At 48.1% G+C, this 17626-nt stretch overlaps 1 protein-coding gene across 1 annotated transcript in view; it reads left to right on the top strand.

Moving 5' to 3' along the window:
• The window catches only part of EGFLAM (EGF like, fibronectin type III and laminin G domains), a 184540-nt gene that overhangs the window by 59424 nt on the left and 107490 nt on the right, over positions 1–17626 (top strand). The window contains exons 2-3 of the mRNA XM_069745931.1: positions 3681–3790; positions 8215–8298. Of these exons, the coding sequence (XP_069602032.1) occupies positions 3681–3790; positions 8215–8298 (194 nt within the window). The remainder of the gene's footprint in view (positions 1–3680; positions 3791–8214; positions 8299–17626) is intronic.

Raw genomic sequence — 17626 nt, 5'->3', positions numbered from 1 at the left:
AATGCTGTGACTCCAGACTGATACAATGTATCCAGTGCAGACAATGCTCTGTGACCCCAGACTGATACAATATATCCAGTGCAGACAATGCTCTGTGACCCCAGACTGATACAATGTATCCAGTGCAGACAATGCTCTGTGACCCCAGACTGATACAATATATCCAGTGCGGACAATGTTCTGTGACTCCAGACTGATACAATGTATCCAGTGCAGACAATGCTCTGTGACTCCAGACTGATACAATGTATCCAGTGCAGACAATGTTCTGTGACTCCAGACTGATACAATGTATTCAGTGCAGACAATGCTCTGGGACTCCAGACTGATACATTGTATCCAGTGCAGACAATGCTCTGTGAGCTGAACACAGCAGCAGTAGCTGCACAGATCCTTCTGCTGGTTTGTTACAATGTAACAGTCTGGAGATCGGGATGTTTAGCTCACAGAGCATTGTCTGCACTGGATACAACTGTATCACCTGAGAGCAGGATAAAAAAAGATTGTGTAAGATAAGAAGCAGAAGATGGATGATGACAGTGATGGCTCCTAACAGGTCATTTCTGGTCACTATGTAAATGTCTGTTGTGGCGCCCCCCGGGGATTGTTACCCGTCACTTCACCCCATGCTGGAGAACAAGTCTGTTAATTCAATGCTAAGTGATATAAAAGCCGCAGTGACAGTCACCTGGGGCCGGTGATGGCGGATTTACATTTAGTGTTTGCTTCTTGTATAATTCAACCTGTGCTGACAGCCAGATATACGGTGACTGCGCTGTCAGTTACCGGACATGATGGGGAGTCTCCATTATTGATGGCGACAGCTATTTGGTTTGTTGCATTTCAGGATTCAGTTTTTATTTTATCGACTTTTAAAATGGCTGTTATCTTACGCCTGCCATCGTATGCCCCCCCACAGAGGGAGCCTGGCGCCCGATGCCCCCCACAAACCCTTGTGACTTTATAAGTCCTCACAGAGCCCCTGACATCATATATCCAATGAAGGGTATCCAAACACTTTAATCCCACTCAGAGCCCACACTATATTATTACACCCATAGAGCTCCTTTCATCATAACCCCACAGAGGCACTGCCACTTTATTCCGCCAGAGAGCCCCTACCACCTTATACCCCCCAGAGCCCTTACAGCCTTATACCCCCCAGAGCCCCTACCACCTTATACCCCCCAGAGCCCCTATCCCCTTATACCCCCCAGAGCCCCTACCACCTTATACCCCCCAGAGCCCCTATCCCCTTATACCCCCCAGAGCCCCTACCACCTTATACCCCGACAGAGCCCCTACCACCTTATACCCCCCAGAGCCCCTACCACCTTATACCCCCCAGAGCCCCTACCACCTTATACCCCCCAGAGCCCCTACCACCTTATACCCCGACAGAGCCCCTACCACCTTATACCCCCCAGAGACCCTACCACCTTATACCCCCCAGAGCCCCTACCACCTTATACCCTCACAGAGCCCCTACCAACTTATACCCCCCCAGAGCCTCTACCAACTTGTACCCCACCACCTTATACCCCCACAGAGCCCCTACCACCTTATACCCCCCAGAGCCTCTACTACCTTATACCCCCACAGAGCCCCTACCACCTTATACCCCCACAGAGCCCCTACCACCTTATACCCCCCAGAGACCCTACCACCTTATACCCCCCAGAGCCCCTACCAACTTGTACCCCACCACCTTATACCCCCACAGAGCCCCTACCACCTTATACCCCCCAGAGCCCCTACCACCTTATACCCCCCCAGAGCCCCTACCAACTTTTAACCCCCAGAGCCCCTACCACCTTATACCCCCCAAAAGCCCCTTCCACCTTATACCCCCCCAGAGCCCCTACCAACTTATAACCCCAAAAGCCCCTACCACCTTATACCCCCCAAGAGCCCCTACCACCTTATACCCCCCCAGAGCCCCTACCAACTTATAACCCCCACAGAGCCCCTACCACCTTATGCCCCCACAGAGCCCCTACCACCTTATACCCCCCCAGAGCCCCTACCACCTTGTACCCCCCCAGAGCCCCTACCACCTTATGCCCCCACAGAGCCCCTACCACCTTATACCCCCACAGAGCCCCTACCAACTTATAACCCCCACAGAGCCCCTACCATCTTATACCCTCACAGAACCCCTACCACCTTATGCCCCCACAGAGCCCCTACCACCTTATGCCCCCACAGAGCCCTGACCACCTTATACCCCCACAGAGCCCCTACCACCTTATACCCCCACAGAGCCTCTACTACCTTATACCCCCACAGAGCCCCTACCACCTTATATCCCCAGAGCCCCTACCACCTTATACCCCCACAGAGCCCTGACCACCTTATATCCCCAGAGCCCCTACCACCTTATACCTCCACAGAGCCCCTACCACCTTATACCCCCACAGAGCCTCTACTACCTTATACCCCCACAGAGCCCCTACCACCTTATATCCCCAGAGCCCCTACCACCTTATACCCCCACAGAGCCCTGACCACCTTATATCCCCAGAGCCCCTACCACCTTATACCCCCACAGAACCCCTACCACCTTATACCCCCACAGAGCCCCTGACACTAAATTCCCTGACAGAGCCCCTGACATATACTTTGTGCTCTCACAGTCACTGCACTTTGTGCCCCCCTTTCCCTTTATTACACCCGCACTGCTCCTCCACTTTGTATCTTTGCACCCCTCCAACAGAACCTCTTCTATTATCTGTCCTCCTCCCCCAACAAAGCTTTTGCCACTTTTTGTGTCCTTCACCTCCTGCTACATAATAACAATCCAAAAGTGAGCAGAAGCTTTATAGGCTGGTAAAAATGCCCCTCATTAGATGACAGACTGATGGTCCGTGGTCCTGGCAGCTGAAGAGTCTCAGATCCCCATCCACACTGTGCTGGGTGATATTGGCAGTAATGCAAGTGACATGTCGCCTGGTAGGGACAGCTTTGCTGAAGACCCCTGACGTCCTCAGCTTCTTTTTACAGTATTTTGTAACTGTAGTTGCATTAGTAGATTGTTGCTCCCAAGGGCCAGTTCTCCACCGGCGTCAATTGTCTACCAAGGCTGCTTCTCTACCAGGGTCGCTTCTCTTTCAGGGTTGGTTTTCTACCAGGAAAGGTTCTCCACCAAGGTCGGTTCTCTATCAGGGTTGGTTCTCCACCAGGGTCAGTTCTCTACCAGGGTTGGTTCTCTACCAGGGTCGGTTCTCTACTAGGGTTAATTCTCTACCAGGATTGGTTCTCTACCGGGGTTAGTTCTCTACCAGGGTTGGTTCTCTGCCAGGGTTGGTTCTCTACGGGGGTTAGATCTCTACCAGGGTTGGTTCTCTGCCAGGGTTGGTTCTCTACCAGGGTCAATTCTGCACCAGGGTCAGTTCTCTTCCAGGGTCGGTTCTCTACCAGGGTTAGTTCTCTATCAGGGTTAGTTCTCTACCAGGGTCGGTTCTCCACCAGGGTTAATTCTCCACCAGGATTGGTTCTCTACCAGGGCCGGTTCTCTACCAGGATTGACTCTCCACCAGGATTGGTTCTCTACCTGGGTCAGTTCTCTACCAGGGTCTGTCTTCCAACTGTAGGCTCTCTACCAGGGTCAGTTCTTTATCAGATGTAGAATCCAGTCTGTATTACATTAGTAATTAATTCTGTGACTTTCCATCTTGCAGAGCGGCTCGGGCCTCCTCTGGACATTCATTTGGAAGCGATTAACTGTACGGCCTTCAGTGTACAATGGAGGATGCCCCGGCAACACGCCAGTACCATCAACGGCTACACGGTAAGGGAATGGATGAAATAACGGAAAAAAAAATCAAGAGTTTCTCCATGCAGAGAATCAGGAGCCGTCTGTTAAAAACCTCTGCTCCGACTGATACAAATATAGAAAATCAAGAAATCAATCAGCGCAAAAGCAACACACTGTTCATAGTGGAGTGTCACTGGAACCCCGAATGACTGGGGTGGTGATAATCTGCACCTTGCTATGTTTTTTATCCTTGTGCTGATCTGTGGAGCATAAGGCTGCAGGAAATCTATTTGTAAATACATGTACATTCAGAGTTGCCATAGGGATTCAAAACACCACTGTCATCAAGAGGCACATCCTAAAGGAACTTATATTCACCCTCCCCCTATCTTGGCATTTTTCAAGTTTTGCTACCTCACAACCTGGAATTTCACTGTTCTTTTTAAGGATTTCCATCAGTTCATGTAAACTGTGAACATTTGGTTTTATTTTTTTTTGTGAAGCAAAACAATGAATTGGATAAGATAACTGAAAGCATCAGCGTGAGCAGCTATTCACTGTGCCTAAAGTCAGTACTTTGTAGACCCTCCTTGTGTGGCAATTACAGCTGCAAGTCGCTTTGGAAAAGTCTTAATGAGTTTTCCACATATCGTCACTGGAATTTTTACCCATTCCTCAAGGCAAATCTGCTCCAGCAGCATGATGTTGCCACCACCATGTTTCACTGTAGGGATGGTGTTCTTGGTGTAATCAGCTCTGTTCATTTGGCGCCAGACATAGCATTTACTTTGGCAGACAAAAAGGTAAATTTTGGCCTCATCTGACCATGGCACGTTCCTCCGTACATTTGGGGAGCCTCCCACATGTCTTTTGGCAAACTTAAAACGAACCTTAAATTTTTTGTGCATAAGTAAAAGCTTTTTTCTGCCAACTCTTTCATAAAGGCCACCTCTATGTAGTGTACGGCTTATTGTAGTCATATGGATAGCTAATCAAGTATTTGCTTGGAAAGTCTGCAGTTCCTTCAGGGTTGGCTGGTCTTCAGGGTTGGTCTCTGTGCTGCCTCTCTGATTAATACCCTCCTTGCTCGCCCTGAGAGTTTTGCTGGGCACCCTCTATTGGCAGGTTTGTTGTAGTACTATGTTCTTTTCATTTAGTGATCATTGATTTGATAGTAATTTTGGGATTATCAGAGATTGGGATATTTTTTGATAACCCATCTCTAATTTGTACTTCTCAACAACTTTGTCCTTGACTTGTTTAAAGATCTCCTTGGTCTTCATGGTATTGTTTGGAGATCTCCTTGGTCTTCATGGTATTGTTTGGAGATCTCCTTTGTCTTCATGGTGTTGTTTGTAGATCTCCTTGGTCTTCATAGTGTTGTTTGGAGATCTCTTTGGTCTTCATAGTGTTGTTTGGAGATCTCCTTTTTCTTCATGGTGTTGTTTGGAGATCTCCTAGGTCTTCATGGGGTTGTTTGGAGATCTCATTTTTCTTCATGGTGTTTGGAGATGCCTTTGGTCTTCATGGTGTTGCTTGGAGATCTCTTTGGTTTTCATGATGTTGTTTGGAGATCCCCTTGGCCTTCATGGTTTTGTTTGGAGATTCCTTTGGTCTTCATGGTTTTGTATGGAGATCTCCTTGGTTTTCATGGGGTTGTTTGGAGATCTCTTTGGTCTTCATGGTGTTTGGAGATCTCCTTTTTCTTCATGGTGTTGTTTGGACATCTTGATCTTCATGGTGTTGTTTTGAGATCTCGTTGGTCTTCATTGTGTTATTTGGAGATCTCCTTGGTTTTCGTAGTGTTGTTTGGAGATCTCCTTAGTCGTCTTTGTGTTATGTGGAGATCTCCTTGGTCTTCGTAGTGTTGTTTGGAGATCTCCTTAGTCTTCACGGTGTTGTTTGGAGATCTCCTTGCTCTTCATGGTTTTGTTGGGAGATCTCCTTGGTCTTCTTGTTGTTGGGAGATGTCCTTGGTCTTCATGGTGTTTTTTAGGGATCTCCTAGGTCTTCATGGTGTTGTTTGGAGATCTCCTTTTTCTTCATAGTGTTGTTTGGAGATCTCCTTGCTCTTCATGGTTTTGTTTGGAGATCTCCTTGGTCTTCTTGTTGTTGGGAGATCTCCTTGGTATTCTTGTTGTTGGGAGATCTCCTTGGTCTTCATGGTGTTGTTTGGAGATCTCCTTGGTCTTCATGGTGTTGTTTGGTTATTGGTGCCTCTTGTTAATGATGTTGCAGCCTCTGTGGTTTTTCAGAATATGTAAAGTATATATATTGACAGACCATAGGATCAGGGTTTTCTTCTGCCTGTAATATTCCCGTTCCCTGTGCAGTCAGAGTTGTCATAGAGATCTAATCACCTTCCTCAGCAGTATCCATGTCCCAAAGAGCGTTACATAAGGATATAGAGAAGGAAATGGGACTTGTTCTAAAGCTTTTCTCCATTCATAGTTGTCATAGGAATCCGAATAACCTCATAAAACTCCACATCTTAAAGGAATTTTCATGTTAATATGAAAAAAGGACCAAATGCCGCTGTTTTTCTGAATCTGGCAATATTTTTCTTTTGTTCTTGCGCCTCTCCATTCCTGAGATATGGCTTCTTCTTCCCTGTATATGAATCTAGTCTTGTAAGACAAATGGGTGTGGTGGTTGGCTGTTCCTTGTGGGCGTCATCTTAAGGGCTACACCTATTTGTCTAAGAAAGAAACTAGAAGATGGGGCTATATCTGAACAACCGAGAGGCGCAGGAATAAATGAAAAACATCGCCGGATTCAGGAGAACAGCGGCATTTTCAACGGGTAAAAAAAAATTATATTTCTATGGCAAGTGACGTCTCGCCTTTAAGTAAGTGAAAGAGGCAACCTAGTTCTGGTTCCATCCATCAGTCGTATAAGAAGAGAGGACAATATAAAGTGACGGAGTCGAGTGCTTTATGGCGTCCGTGGACTTTCTCAATACATTTTCTCATCTTCTTCGTTTCTCATGGGCGCCATATTTAAAGCCCATCTGCATAAACTCCGAGCGCTTCGATAAATTCACCGCGAAACCAAACAAAATGATAGACAAGGTTAATAAATTATCAGCAGGAGCCGCAGTAAAAATTAATTGTACACATTCCCCCGTGTATTGGCATTGACTGCCTGCAGGAGACCAATTACATCTATTGATGAAAAATGATATAAATTACAGGTGCTGGAAAGTTACAAGAAGAAAGGAAGAAAATTCCAAAACACAGAGGATTTTTACCTGCAGGAATCATTAGCCGGAGCCGCACTTTGTGGATCGAAGCCGAGAGATGGGTCGCGTACAACGCTGCCGTTTATTGCTGCAGAAAATGAGTTTATCCTCTGGAGATAATGCTGCAGAAGAGATCTGGGGTCCCACCAGACCCTTTCCTGTCGCACTTTGTTGACAATTTCCACCTAATTAGTAACAATGGGGCAGACAGACTGATCAATAAGAGGATGTAGCCGGAATGAGCTGACGGAAAGATGAAAGAAGAAAGATCGGCGAGTATCGAGAAGAATCTATCCCTCCTTTCATCATCATGTACATAACAACATTAGTGACCATGGGGGATGTATTAGGATATACATCGACGTCAAAAAATAGGAAATGGAAAAAAAAAAAAACAGCGCCACTTCTGTCCACAGGAGAGATTGCAACTTTCCTCATTCACGTCAATGGAGCTGAGCTTCGATTCCACACTGAAAACAAAAGTAGCATTCTTTTTTTTTTTCCCCTTTAACCTGAGACCCCCTTTATTAGTCAAGGTGGAGAGCTCCTACTTTGGAGGATTTTGATTTTGCAACTCATATTTGTAAAGATTCTGAACACAGAAGTCAACATTCCGTTCGGTAAATAATGAAACTCTGCGGTCACCACTAGAGGGAGCTAGACGTGTACAGATAAGTGGAATTGCTCTAGCTCCCTCTAGTGGGGGTTACAGGAATCTGCTAGGATCATGCGCCGTAAAGAAGCAGATAGAAGTGAATATTAGTCGTACCACTAAGGGTTAACACGGCAATTGTTGACCCTGTATTAAGGAAGAATCCAAAAAAAGTCTCCTCTCTTCCTTCCTGCCTGTATCTGTGACCATACTGGAGACTCAACACTGTAACCGAAACTTATCACAGCCTCCGTTATTAGCACAGAGGAGCCTTTTAAGAACCTCAGTACTTTTGATGCATTGATCGATTCCAGGTTTTAACATTTTTTTTCATTGATTTTTTTTATTTTTTTTTAATAACCCTTAATGATGTCGTTTGGTACGTGGCAATGATCTTTCATCCCACGGGGGCGGTATTAATGTGTTTAAATATTTGATTTTCCCCACATTCTAATAAGTTATTAAGGTGATGCAGTCGTCACGTTCGCTATCATTATCTGTAAAGTTTCATTACTGATTATATTTGCAGCCGTCGTTATCGGTTTCTCGTTTTCTCTCTTGCAGGTTTTCTACACTGAAGTAATTAACGGAAAACATGTGAAACAGCAAACTCAGGACGTTCCCCTCACGCTGGACATGTTGAACGTGGTACGTTACATAATTACCGGAATTATTTTTAGTATTTCTTTTATGGATCGGTGATGATTAAAGCTGCAGAATTATGGTGCGATGAAATGGTGCAAAAAAAAAACGGAATTTCAGTTTGTTTGTTTTTTTAGTTTTGCTTTTATGCCGTTAGTTGTGCGGTAAAAATGACCTCATTATATGATTCTCCAGCTCATTCTTCAAAAATGTTGAGCTTTGTAAAATAAATTAGATTTTTCTGTCGCCATTTTCTGAGAACACTTAACCTTTTTTTAATACTTCGGTCACTGGACCTATGTGAGGGTTTGTTTTTTTGCGTAGTGAGATGATGTTTAATTACTTTTTTAATTTTTTTGTGACCCAATTATGTAAAAAAAAAAAAAAAAATGTCATCATTTACTGCAGAGGCGTAGCTAGGGTTTCACCTTATGGGGGGGCGAAACACCTGATTGGGCCCCTAACCAGCTAACCCTGATTACAACTACGGTTGCGCACTCTAATTGTGAATATAGTGGAACCTCAGAATATGACCACGCTGTTATTGAAAATAAATCTATATACAAAAACAAACATTGATTTTACTGCCATATTGTGACCATATAGTGGTAGATACCAGTTCTGCAGACCATATAAGAGATTACACTACAGTCATAGATGGAGACTTACAGCGGACGTTTTCTGATGGAGTCTTTCACTTTCCCGTCTTTTCCATTTGGTCCACACCGACATGACAACAACACGTCTGACTCCTCACATTTCCTGCACTGTCCCCATCTTTCCCCAATCTGTACAAACTCCTCATCCTGCTGATATCCCAATACTGAGCCGCTGCTGCCGTATGTGTCCCTATTACTATTAATAACGGCTCCTCTTACCGCCCCAAATAATTATGCCACCACTGTGTGCCCCTTACATAGTAATAATGACTCCTTTGTGCTCTCTAGAGAGTAAAATTGCCTCCTAGAAAATATAAATGCCCTTTTCTAGTGCCCTCCACATTTTTGACCTAAAAAGTAATAACACCCCATATGCAACTTTGATGGTCACAATACTCTGAGTGCCCCTATAACAATAATGCTTAAGTGCCCACTTAACATTTAATAATGTCCCCTAAGTTCCCCCATGTACTGCTCCATTATACACAGTATGGTGAGCTCAAAGCTTCCCTATACACAGTGTAAGGCCCCCACAGCTCCCCTATACAAATTATGATTCTACAACTACCCTATACACAGTATGATGTTCCCACTGCTCCCCTATAGAAAATATAAGCCCAATGCTCCCCGTTACACAGTATAATGCTGACAGAGCTCCACTCACAGTTCACTATACAAAATATGATGGGTCGACAGCTTCCTTATACACAGTATGATGGGCCCACAGCTCCCTTATACACAGTATGATGGGCCCACAGCTCCATTATACACAATATGATGGGGCCAAAGCTCCCTTATACACAGTATGTTGGGCCCACAGCTCCCTTATACACAGTATGATTGGCCCGCAGCTCCCTCATACACAGTATGATGGGGCCACAGCTCCCTTATACACAGTATGATGGGGCCACAGCTCCCTTATACACAGTATGATGGGCCCGCAGCTCCCTTATACACAGTATGATGGGCCCGCAGCTCCCACATACACAGTATGATGGGCCCACAGCTCCCTTATACACAATATGATGGGGCCACAGCTCCTCTATACACAGTATGATGGGCCCGCAGCTCCCTTATACACAGTATGATGGGGCCACAGCTCCTCTATACACAATATGATGGGGCCACAGCTCCCTTATACACAGTATGATGGGCCCGCAGCTCCCTTATACACAGTATGATGGGCCCACAGCTCCCTTATACACAATATGATGGGGCCACAGCTCCCTTATACACAGTATGTTGGGCCCACAGCTCCCTTATACACAGTATGATGGGCCCGCAGCTCCATTATACACAATATGATGGGGCCACAGCTCCCTTATACACAGTATGATGGGCCCGCAGCTCCCTTATACACAGTATGATGGGCCCGCAGCTCCCTTATACACAGTATGATGGGCCCACAGCTCCCTTATACACAATATGATGGGGCCACAGCTTCCTTATACACAGTATGATGGGGCCACAGCTCCCTTATACACAGTATGATGAGACCACAGCTCCCTTATACACAGTATGATGGACTCACACCTCCCTTATACACAATATGATGGGGCCACAGCTTCCTTATACACAATATGATGGGGCCACAGCTTCCTTATACACTGTATGATGGGGCCACAGCTTCCTTATACACAGTATGATGGGGCCACAGCTCCCTTATACACAGTATGATGGACTCACAGCTCCCTTATACACAGTATGATGGGCCCGCAGCTCCCTTATAAAGAATATGATGGGCCCACAGCTCCCTTATACACAGTATGATGGGCCCACAGCTTCCTTATACACAGTATGATGGGCCCGCAGCTTCCTTATACACAGTATGATGGGCCCGCAGCTCCCTTATACACAGTATGATGGGGCCAAAGCTTCCTTATACACAGTATGATGGGCCCGCAGCTTCCTTATACACAGTATGATGGGCCCACAGCTCCCTTATACACAGTATGATGGGCCCGCAGCTCCCTTATACACAGTATGATGGACTCACACCTCCCTTATACACAATATGATGGGGCCACAGCTTCCTTATACACAGTATGATGGGGCCACAGCTCCCTTATACACAGTATGATGGACTCACAGCTCCCTTATACACAGTATGATGGGCCCGCAGCTCCCTTATAAAGAATATGATGGGCCCACAGCTCCCTTATACACAGTATGATGGGCCCACACCTTCCTTATACACAGTATGATGGGGCCACAGCTTCCTTATACACAGTATGATGGGCCCGCAGCTTCCTTATACACAGTATGATGGGCCCACAGCTCCCTTATACACAGTATGATGGGCCCGCAGCTCCCTTATACATAGTATGATGGGTCCGCAGCTCCCCTATACACAGTATGATTGGCCCGCAGCTCCCCTATACACAGTATGATTGGCCCGCAGCTCCCCTATACACAGTATGATTGGCCCGCAGCTCCCCTATACACAGTATGATCGGCCCGCAGCTCCCTTATACACAGTATGATTGGCCCGTAGCTCCCTTATACACAGTATGATTGGCCCGTAGCTCCCTTATACACAGTATGATGGGCCCGCAGCTCCCTTATACACAGTATGATTGGCCCGTAGCTCCCTTATACACAGTATGATGGGCCCGCAGCTCCCTTATACACAGTATGATTGGCCCGCAGCTCCCTTACACACAGTATGATGGGCCCGCAGCTCCCCTATACACAGTATGATGGGCCTGCAGCTCCCTTATACACAGTATGATGGGCTTGCAGCTCCCGTATACACAGTATGATGGGCCTGCAGCTCCCTTACACACAGTATGATGGGCCCGCAGCTCCCCTATATACAGTATGATGGGCCCGCAGCTCCCTTACACACAGTATGATGGGCCTGCAGCTCCCTTATACACAGTATGATGGGCTTGCAGCTCCCGTATACACAGTATGATGGGCCTGCAGCTCCCTTACACACAGTATGATGGGCCCGCAGCTCCCCTATATACAGTATGATGGGCCCGCAGCTTCCTTATACACAGTATGATGGGCCCGCAGCTCCCTTATACACAGTATGATGGGCCTGCAGCTCCCTTACACACAGTATGATGGGCCCGCAGCTCCCCTATATACAGTATGATGGGCCCGCAGCTCCCTTACACACAGTATGATGGGCCCGCAGCTCCCTTACACACAGTATGATGGGCCCGCAGCTCCCCTATATACAGTATGATGGGCCCGCAGCTCCCTTACACACAGTATGATGGGCCCGCAGCTCCCTTACACACAGTATGATGGGCCTGCAGCTCCCTTATACACAGTATGATGGGCTTGCAGCTCCCGTATACACAGTATGATGGGCCTGCAGCTCCCTTACACACAGTATGATGGGCCCGCAGCTCCCCTATATACAGTATGATGGGCCCGCAGCTCCCTTATACACAGTATGATGGGCCCGCAGCTTCCTTATACACAGTATGATGGGCTTGCAGCTCCCGTATACACAGTATGATGGGCCTGCAGCTCCCTTACACACAGTATGATGGGCCCGCAGCTCCCCTATATACAGTATGATGGGCCCGCAGCTTCCTTATACACAGTATGATGGGCCCGCAGCTCCCTTATACACAGTATGATGGGCCCACAGCTCCCTTATACACAGTATGATGGGCCCACAGCTCCCTTATACACAGTATGATGGGCCCGCAGCTCCCTTATACACAGTATGATTGGCCCGCAGCCCACGATCATGATTTGGCAGTCTGCAGTCATATAAAGTGACTGCAGACATTTATTCCAAGCCTTTATCAACTTTATAGTAAAAAAATTGCTTATTATTAACCCCTTTCTGACCTCGGACGGAATAGTACGTCCAAGGTCAGATCCCCTGCTTTGATGCAGGGCTCTGCGGTGAGCCCGCATCAAAGCCGGGACATGTCAGCTGTTTTGCCCGCACCTATTAACTAGTTAAATGCCGCTGTCAAACGCAGACAGCGGCATTTAACTACCGCTTCCGGCCGGGCGGCTGGAAATGACGTCGTCGCCGACCCCCGTCACATTATCGGGGGTCGGCGATGCGTCAGGATGGTAACCATAGAGGTCCTAGAGACCTCTATGGTTACTGATCACCGGTGGCTGTGAGTGCCACCCTGTGGTCGGCGCTCACAGCACACCTCCATTTCTGCTACATAGCAGCGATCAGCAGATCGCTGCTATGTAGCAGAGGCGATCGCGTTATGCCTGCTTCTAGCCTCCCATGGAGGCTATTGAAGCATGGCAAAAGTAAAAAAAAACGTTAAAAAAAATGTGAAAAAATAAAAAAATATAAAAGTTTAAATCACCCCCCTTTCGCCCCAATCAAAATAAATCAATAAAAAAAAAAAAAAAAAATCTACACATATTTGGTATCGCCGCGCTCAGAATCGCCCGATCAATTAAAAAAAAGCATTAACCTGATCGCTAAACAGCATAGCGAGAAAAAAATTAGAAACGCCAGAATTACGTTTTTTAGGTCGCCGCGACATTGCATTAAAATGCAATAACGGGCAATCAAAAGAACGTATCTGCACCAAAATGCAAAATCATTAAAAACGTCATCTCGGCACGCAAAAAAATAAGCCCTCAACCGACCCCAGATCATGAAAAATGGAGACGCTACGGGTATCGGAAAATGGTGCAATTTTTTTTTTTTTTTTTTTTTTTTTAGCAAAGTTTGGATTTTTTTTTCACCACTTAGATAAAAAATAACTTAGTCATGTTAGGTGTCTATGAACTCGTACCGACCTGGAGAATCATAATGGCAGGTCAGTTTTAGCATTCAGTGAACCTAGCAAAAAAGCCAAACAAAAAACAAGTGCGGGATTGCACTTTTTTTGCAATTTCACCGCACTTGGAATTTTTTTCCCGTTTTTTAGTACACGACATGCTAAAACCAATGATGTAGTTCAAAAGTACAACTCGTCCCGCAAAAAATAAGCCCTCACATGGCCAAATTGACGGAAAAATAAAAAAGTTATGGCTCTGGGAAGGAGGGGAGTGACAAACGAACACGGAAAAATGAAAAATCCCAAGGTCATGAAGGGGTTAAATTATTAAAGCACCTCTCTAGCAGGGTTTTTTTTTTCTACTGCTGGAATGGTGCTTTAAGCGCACTATTTTGTGGCACTGCTGCAGTGCCGCGGCTCAAACTTGTGACTGGCCAGAAGTGAGAAGCTATGTCACAAGCGCTCAATGTAAGACTATGAGAGCGAGGAACAGGCCAGAACGAGGCTCCCATAGACTTACATGATTAGTGACCTCTGCACCGCTCCATGAAACACTGCAGGAGACGGAGCTGAGGTGAAAACCGATGAAAACCCCTGAAGGTGAGTTTTAGGCAGGGGGCAGGGGACTTGGATTTTCAGCTCCGCTCCAGCAGTGAAATAAAAAAAAAATAAAATACTGGAGTGGTGCTGTAAATGTGATGCAGCTCTTGGTTACTGTATGGGGCTTCTTAGGCCGGGGTCACACTGACGTATTGCATCGGATGCGATATGCTAACGACCCTCGGCTCCTGCTCGCAGTCATGCGTCTGTGCTCCGATTCTCTCGCACAGGGAGGATCGGAGCACAGCTGCGGAGGAGGCGGAGAAATGAATTTCTCCATCTCCTCCATTGCTGGGGTCCGCTTATAGCGCACATCACTCCGATGATATCCCAGTGGTGTGCGCTGTCTCACTCGCACCCGTAGGCTTATATGGGTGCGAGTGAGCCGAGAGTTTTCCTCGGTCCGAGACAATCGCAGCATGCTGACCGAGGAAAACGGCCGACAAAAAGTCAGCTGGTGGGAGCGGCCCCACAGCTTAACATTGGTCCAAGTGCAATGCGATTTTTTATCGCATTGCACTCGGCCGTATTACGGTCTAGTGTGACCCCGGCCTTATACTAATACTCATAGAAGACCCAAGTGGTATGTATCAAAAGCCCCCTACCCCCCCCAGACAGCAAATATTACATGTGGAGTACATATAATAAAATAACATAACAAAACATAATATTCAGCCCCCAGTGCCCTGTCCCCCTCCCCCATTTCAGCCCCAACAATACCCCCATCATCCCACATCCACCTCCTTAGTGCCCTGCCCACACCTCACCCACAACACCCCCATGGTCTCACATTCACCCCCCAGTGCCCTGTCTCCCCTCCCCCACAATACCCCCGTGGTCTCACATTCACCCCCCCAGTGCCCTGTCTCCCCTCCCCCACAATACCCCCGTGGTCTCACATTCACCCCCCAGTGCCCTGTCTCCCCTCCCCCACAATACCCCCATTACCTCACATTCACCCCCCAGTATCCTGTCTCCCCTCCCCCACAAAACCCCCGTGGTCTCACATTCACCCCCCCAGTGCCCTGTCTCCCCTCCCCCACAATACCCCCATTGCCTCACATTCACCCCCCAGTGCCCTGTCTCCCCTCCCCCACAATACCCCCATCGCCTCACATTCACCCCCCAGTGCCCTGTCTCCCCTCCCCCACAATACCCCCATCGCCTCACATTCACCCCCCAGTGCCCTGTCTCCCCTCCCCCACAATACCCCCGTGGTCTCACATTCACCCCCCAGTGCCCTGTCTCCCCTCCCCCACAATACCCCCATTGCCTCACATTCACCCCCCAGTACCCTGTCTCCCCTCCCCCACAAAACCCCCGTGGTCTCACATTCACCCCCAGTGCCCTGTCTCCCCTCCCCCACAATACCCCCATTGCCTCACATTCACCCCCCAGTGCCCTGTCTCCCCTCCCCCACAATACCCCCATTGCCTCACATTCACCCCCCAGTGCCCTGTCTCCCCTCCCCCACAATACCCCCATTGCCTCACATTCACCCCCCAGTGCCCTGTCTCCCTTCCCCCACAATACCCCCATTGCCTCACATTCCCCCCCCAGTACCCTGTCTCCCCTCCCCCACAATACCCCCATTGCCTCACATTCACCCCCCAGTATCCTGTTTCCCCTCCCCCACAATACCCCCATGGTCTCACATTCACCCCCCAGTACCCTGTCTCCCCTCCCCCACAATACCCCCATTGCCTCACATTCACCCCCCAGTACCCTGTCTCCCCTCCTCCACAATACCCCCATGGTCTCACATTCACCCCCCAGTGCCCTGTCTCCCCTCTCCCCCACAATACCCCCATTGCCTCACATTCACCCCCCAGTGCCCTGTCTCCCCTCCCCCACAATACCCCCATGGTCTCACATTCACCCCCCAGTGCCCTGTCTCCCCTCTCCCCCACAATACCCCCATTGCCTCACATTCACCCCCCAGTGCCCTGTCTCCCCTCCCCCACAATACCCCCATTGCCTCACATTCACCCCCCAGTACCGTCTCCCCTCCTCCACAATACCCCCGTGGCCTCACATTCACCCCCCAGTGCCCTGTCTCCCCTCCCCCACAATACCCCCATTGCCTCACATTCACCCCCCAGTACCGTCTCCCCTCCTCCACAATACCCCCGTGGCCTCACATTCACCCCCCAGTACCGTCTCCCCTCCTCCACAATACCCCCGTGGCCTCACATTCACCCCCCAGTGCCCTGTCTCCCCTCCCCCACAATACCCCCATGGTCTCACATTCACCCCCCAGTGCCCTGTCTCCCCTCTCCCCCACAATACCCCCATTGCCTCACATTCACCCCCCAGTGCCCTGTCTCCCCTCCCCCACAATACCCCCATGGTCTCACATTCACCCCCCAGTGCCCTGTCTCCCCTCTCCCCCACAATACCCCCATTGCCTCACATTCACCCCCCAGTGCCCTGTCTCCCCTCCTCCACAATACCCCCGTGGCCTCACATTCACCCCCCAGTGCCCTGTCTCCCCTCCCCCACAATACCCCAATAGTCTCACATTCACCTCACAGTGACATACCTGAATTTAGTAAAGCTAATAAGTTCCATCCCCACTTACTGATGAAGTTTGCAGGCAGGACCAGGAAGTGTCTCTGTGTCAGTGAAATGGCGCTAGGACCCAGCGTGCACACTGCACAGAGTCAAGATTCAGAGCTGCAGCCCAGGAAAAGACAGGCAATACCATTCACTGCAGGAGGGAGACTCTGCAGCCGGCCACTGTGCTAGCAGCGTGCAGAGTCTCTGTCAGACGGGAGCAGACATTATACTGCTCTGCTCCTATGTGTGTGTTCTGCCTCCTCACAGAAGTGGCCCTGCCCTGGCTCCCAGTGGGCCCCTTCATGTGACAGGGCCCAGGGCGATGGCCCCCTCTGCCCCCCCAGTAGCTATGCTACTGATTTACTGTATTGATTAACTAACGTTGTATTTTGATAGATTGGACTTTTATGGACGGGGTGAGATTGAATATGTTTTTGATTTTTTTTTTTAATTCTTTTATTGTTGAACGGGGGAAAAAGGAGAAGGATACAAACTTTTTTTTAATTATTTCTTTTATAAATCATTTTGTTTTACTTTGTACTTTATTTATTTTGTCCCCCTATACAACTTGAACCTGTCATTGTTTGACCTCTTGTCCTATATGCTGCAATGCAACAGTTTTGCAGCATTTAGTGAAATTGATACTCTCCGTTGAAGAGTTATGGTCGGGGACGACCATATTTTAAGAGGGAGGAATGTAATGGTGTGACAGGAGACGTCTGCAAGGAGTGTATTTAAATATGTGTTGTGCAACAGACTGCTGGGGTAGACAGAGTAAAGAGACGGTTA

The sequence above is a fragment of the Ranitomeya imitator genome, chromosome 1 (genome assembly GCF_032444005.1).
Source record: "Ranitomeya imitator isolate aRanImi1 chromosome 1, aRanImi1.pri, whole genome shotgun sequence".
Taxonomy (NCBI): domain Eukaryota; kingdom Metazoa; phylum Chordata; class Amphibia; order Anura; family Dendrobatidae; genus Ranitomeya; species Ranitomeya imitator.
The sequence above is the reverse complement of the archived record's forward strand: the minus strand, read 5'-3'. Positions and strand labels throughout refer to the sequence as shown.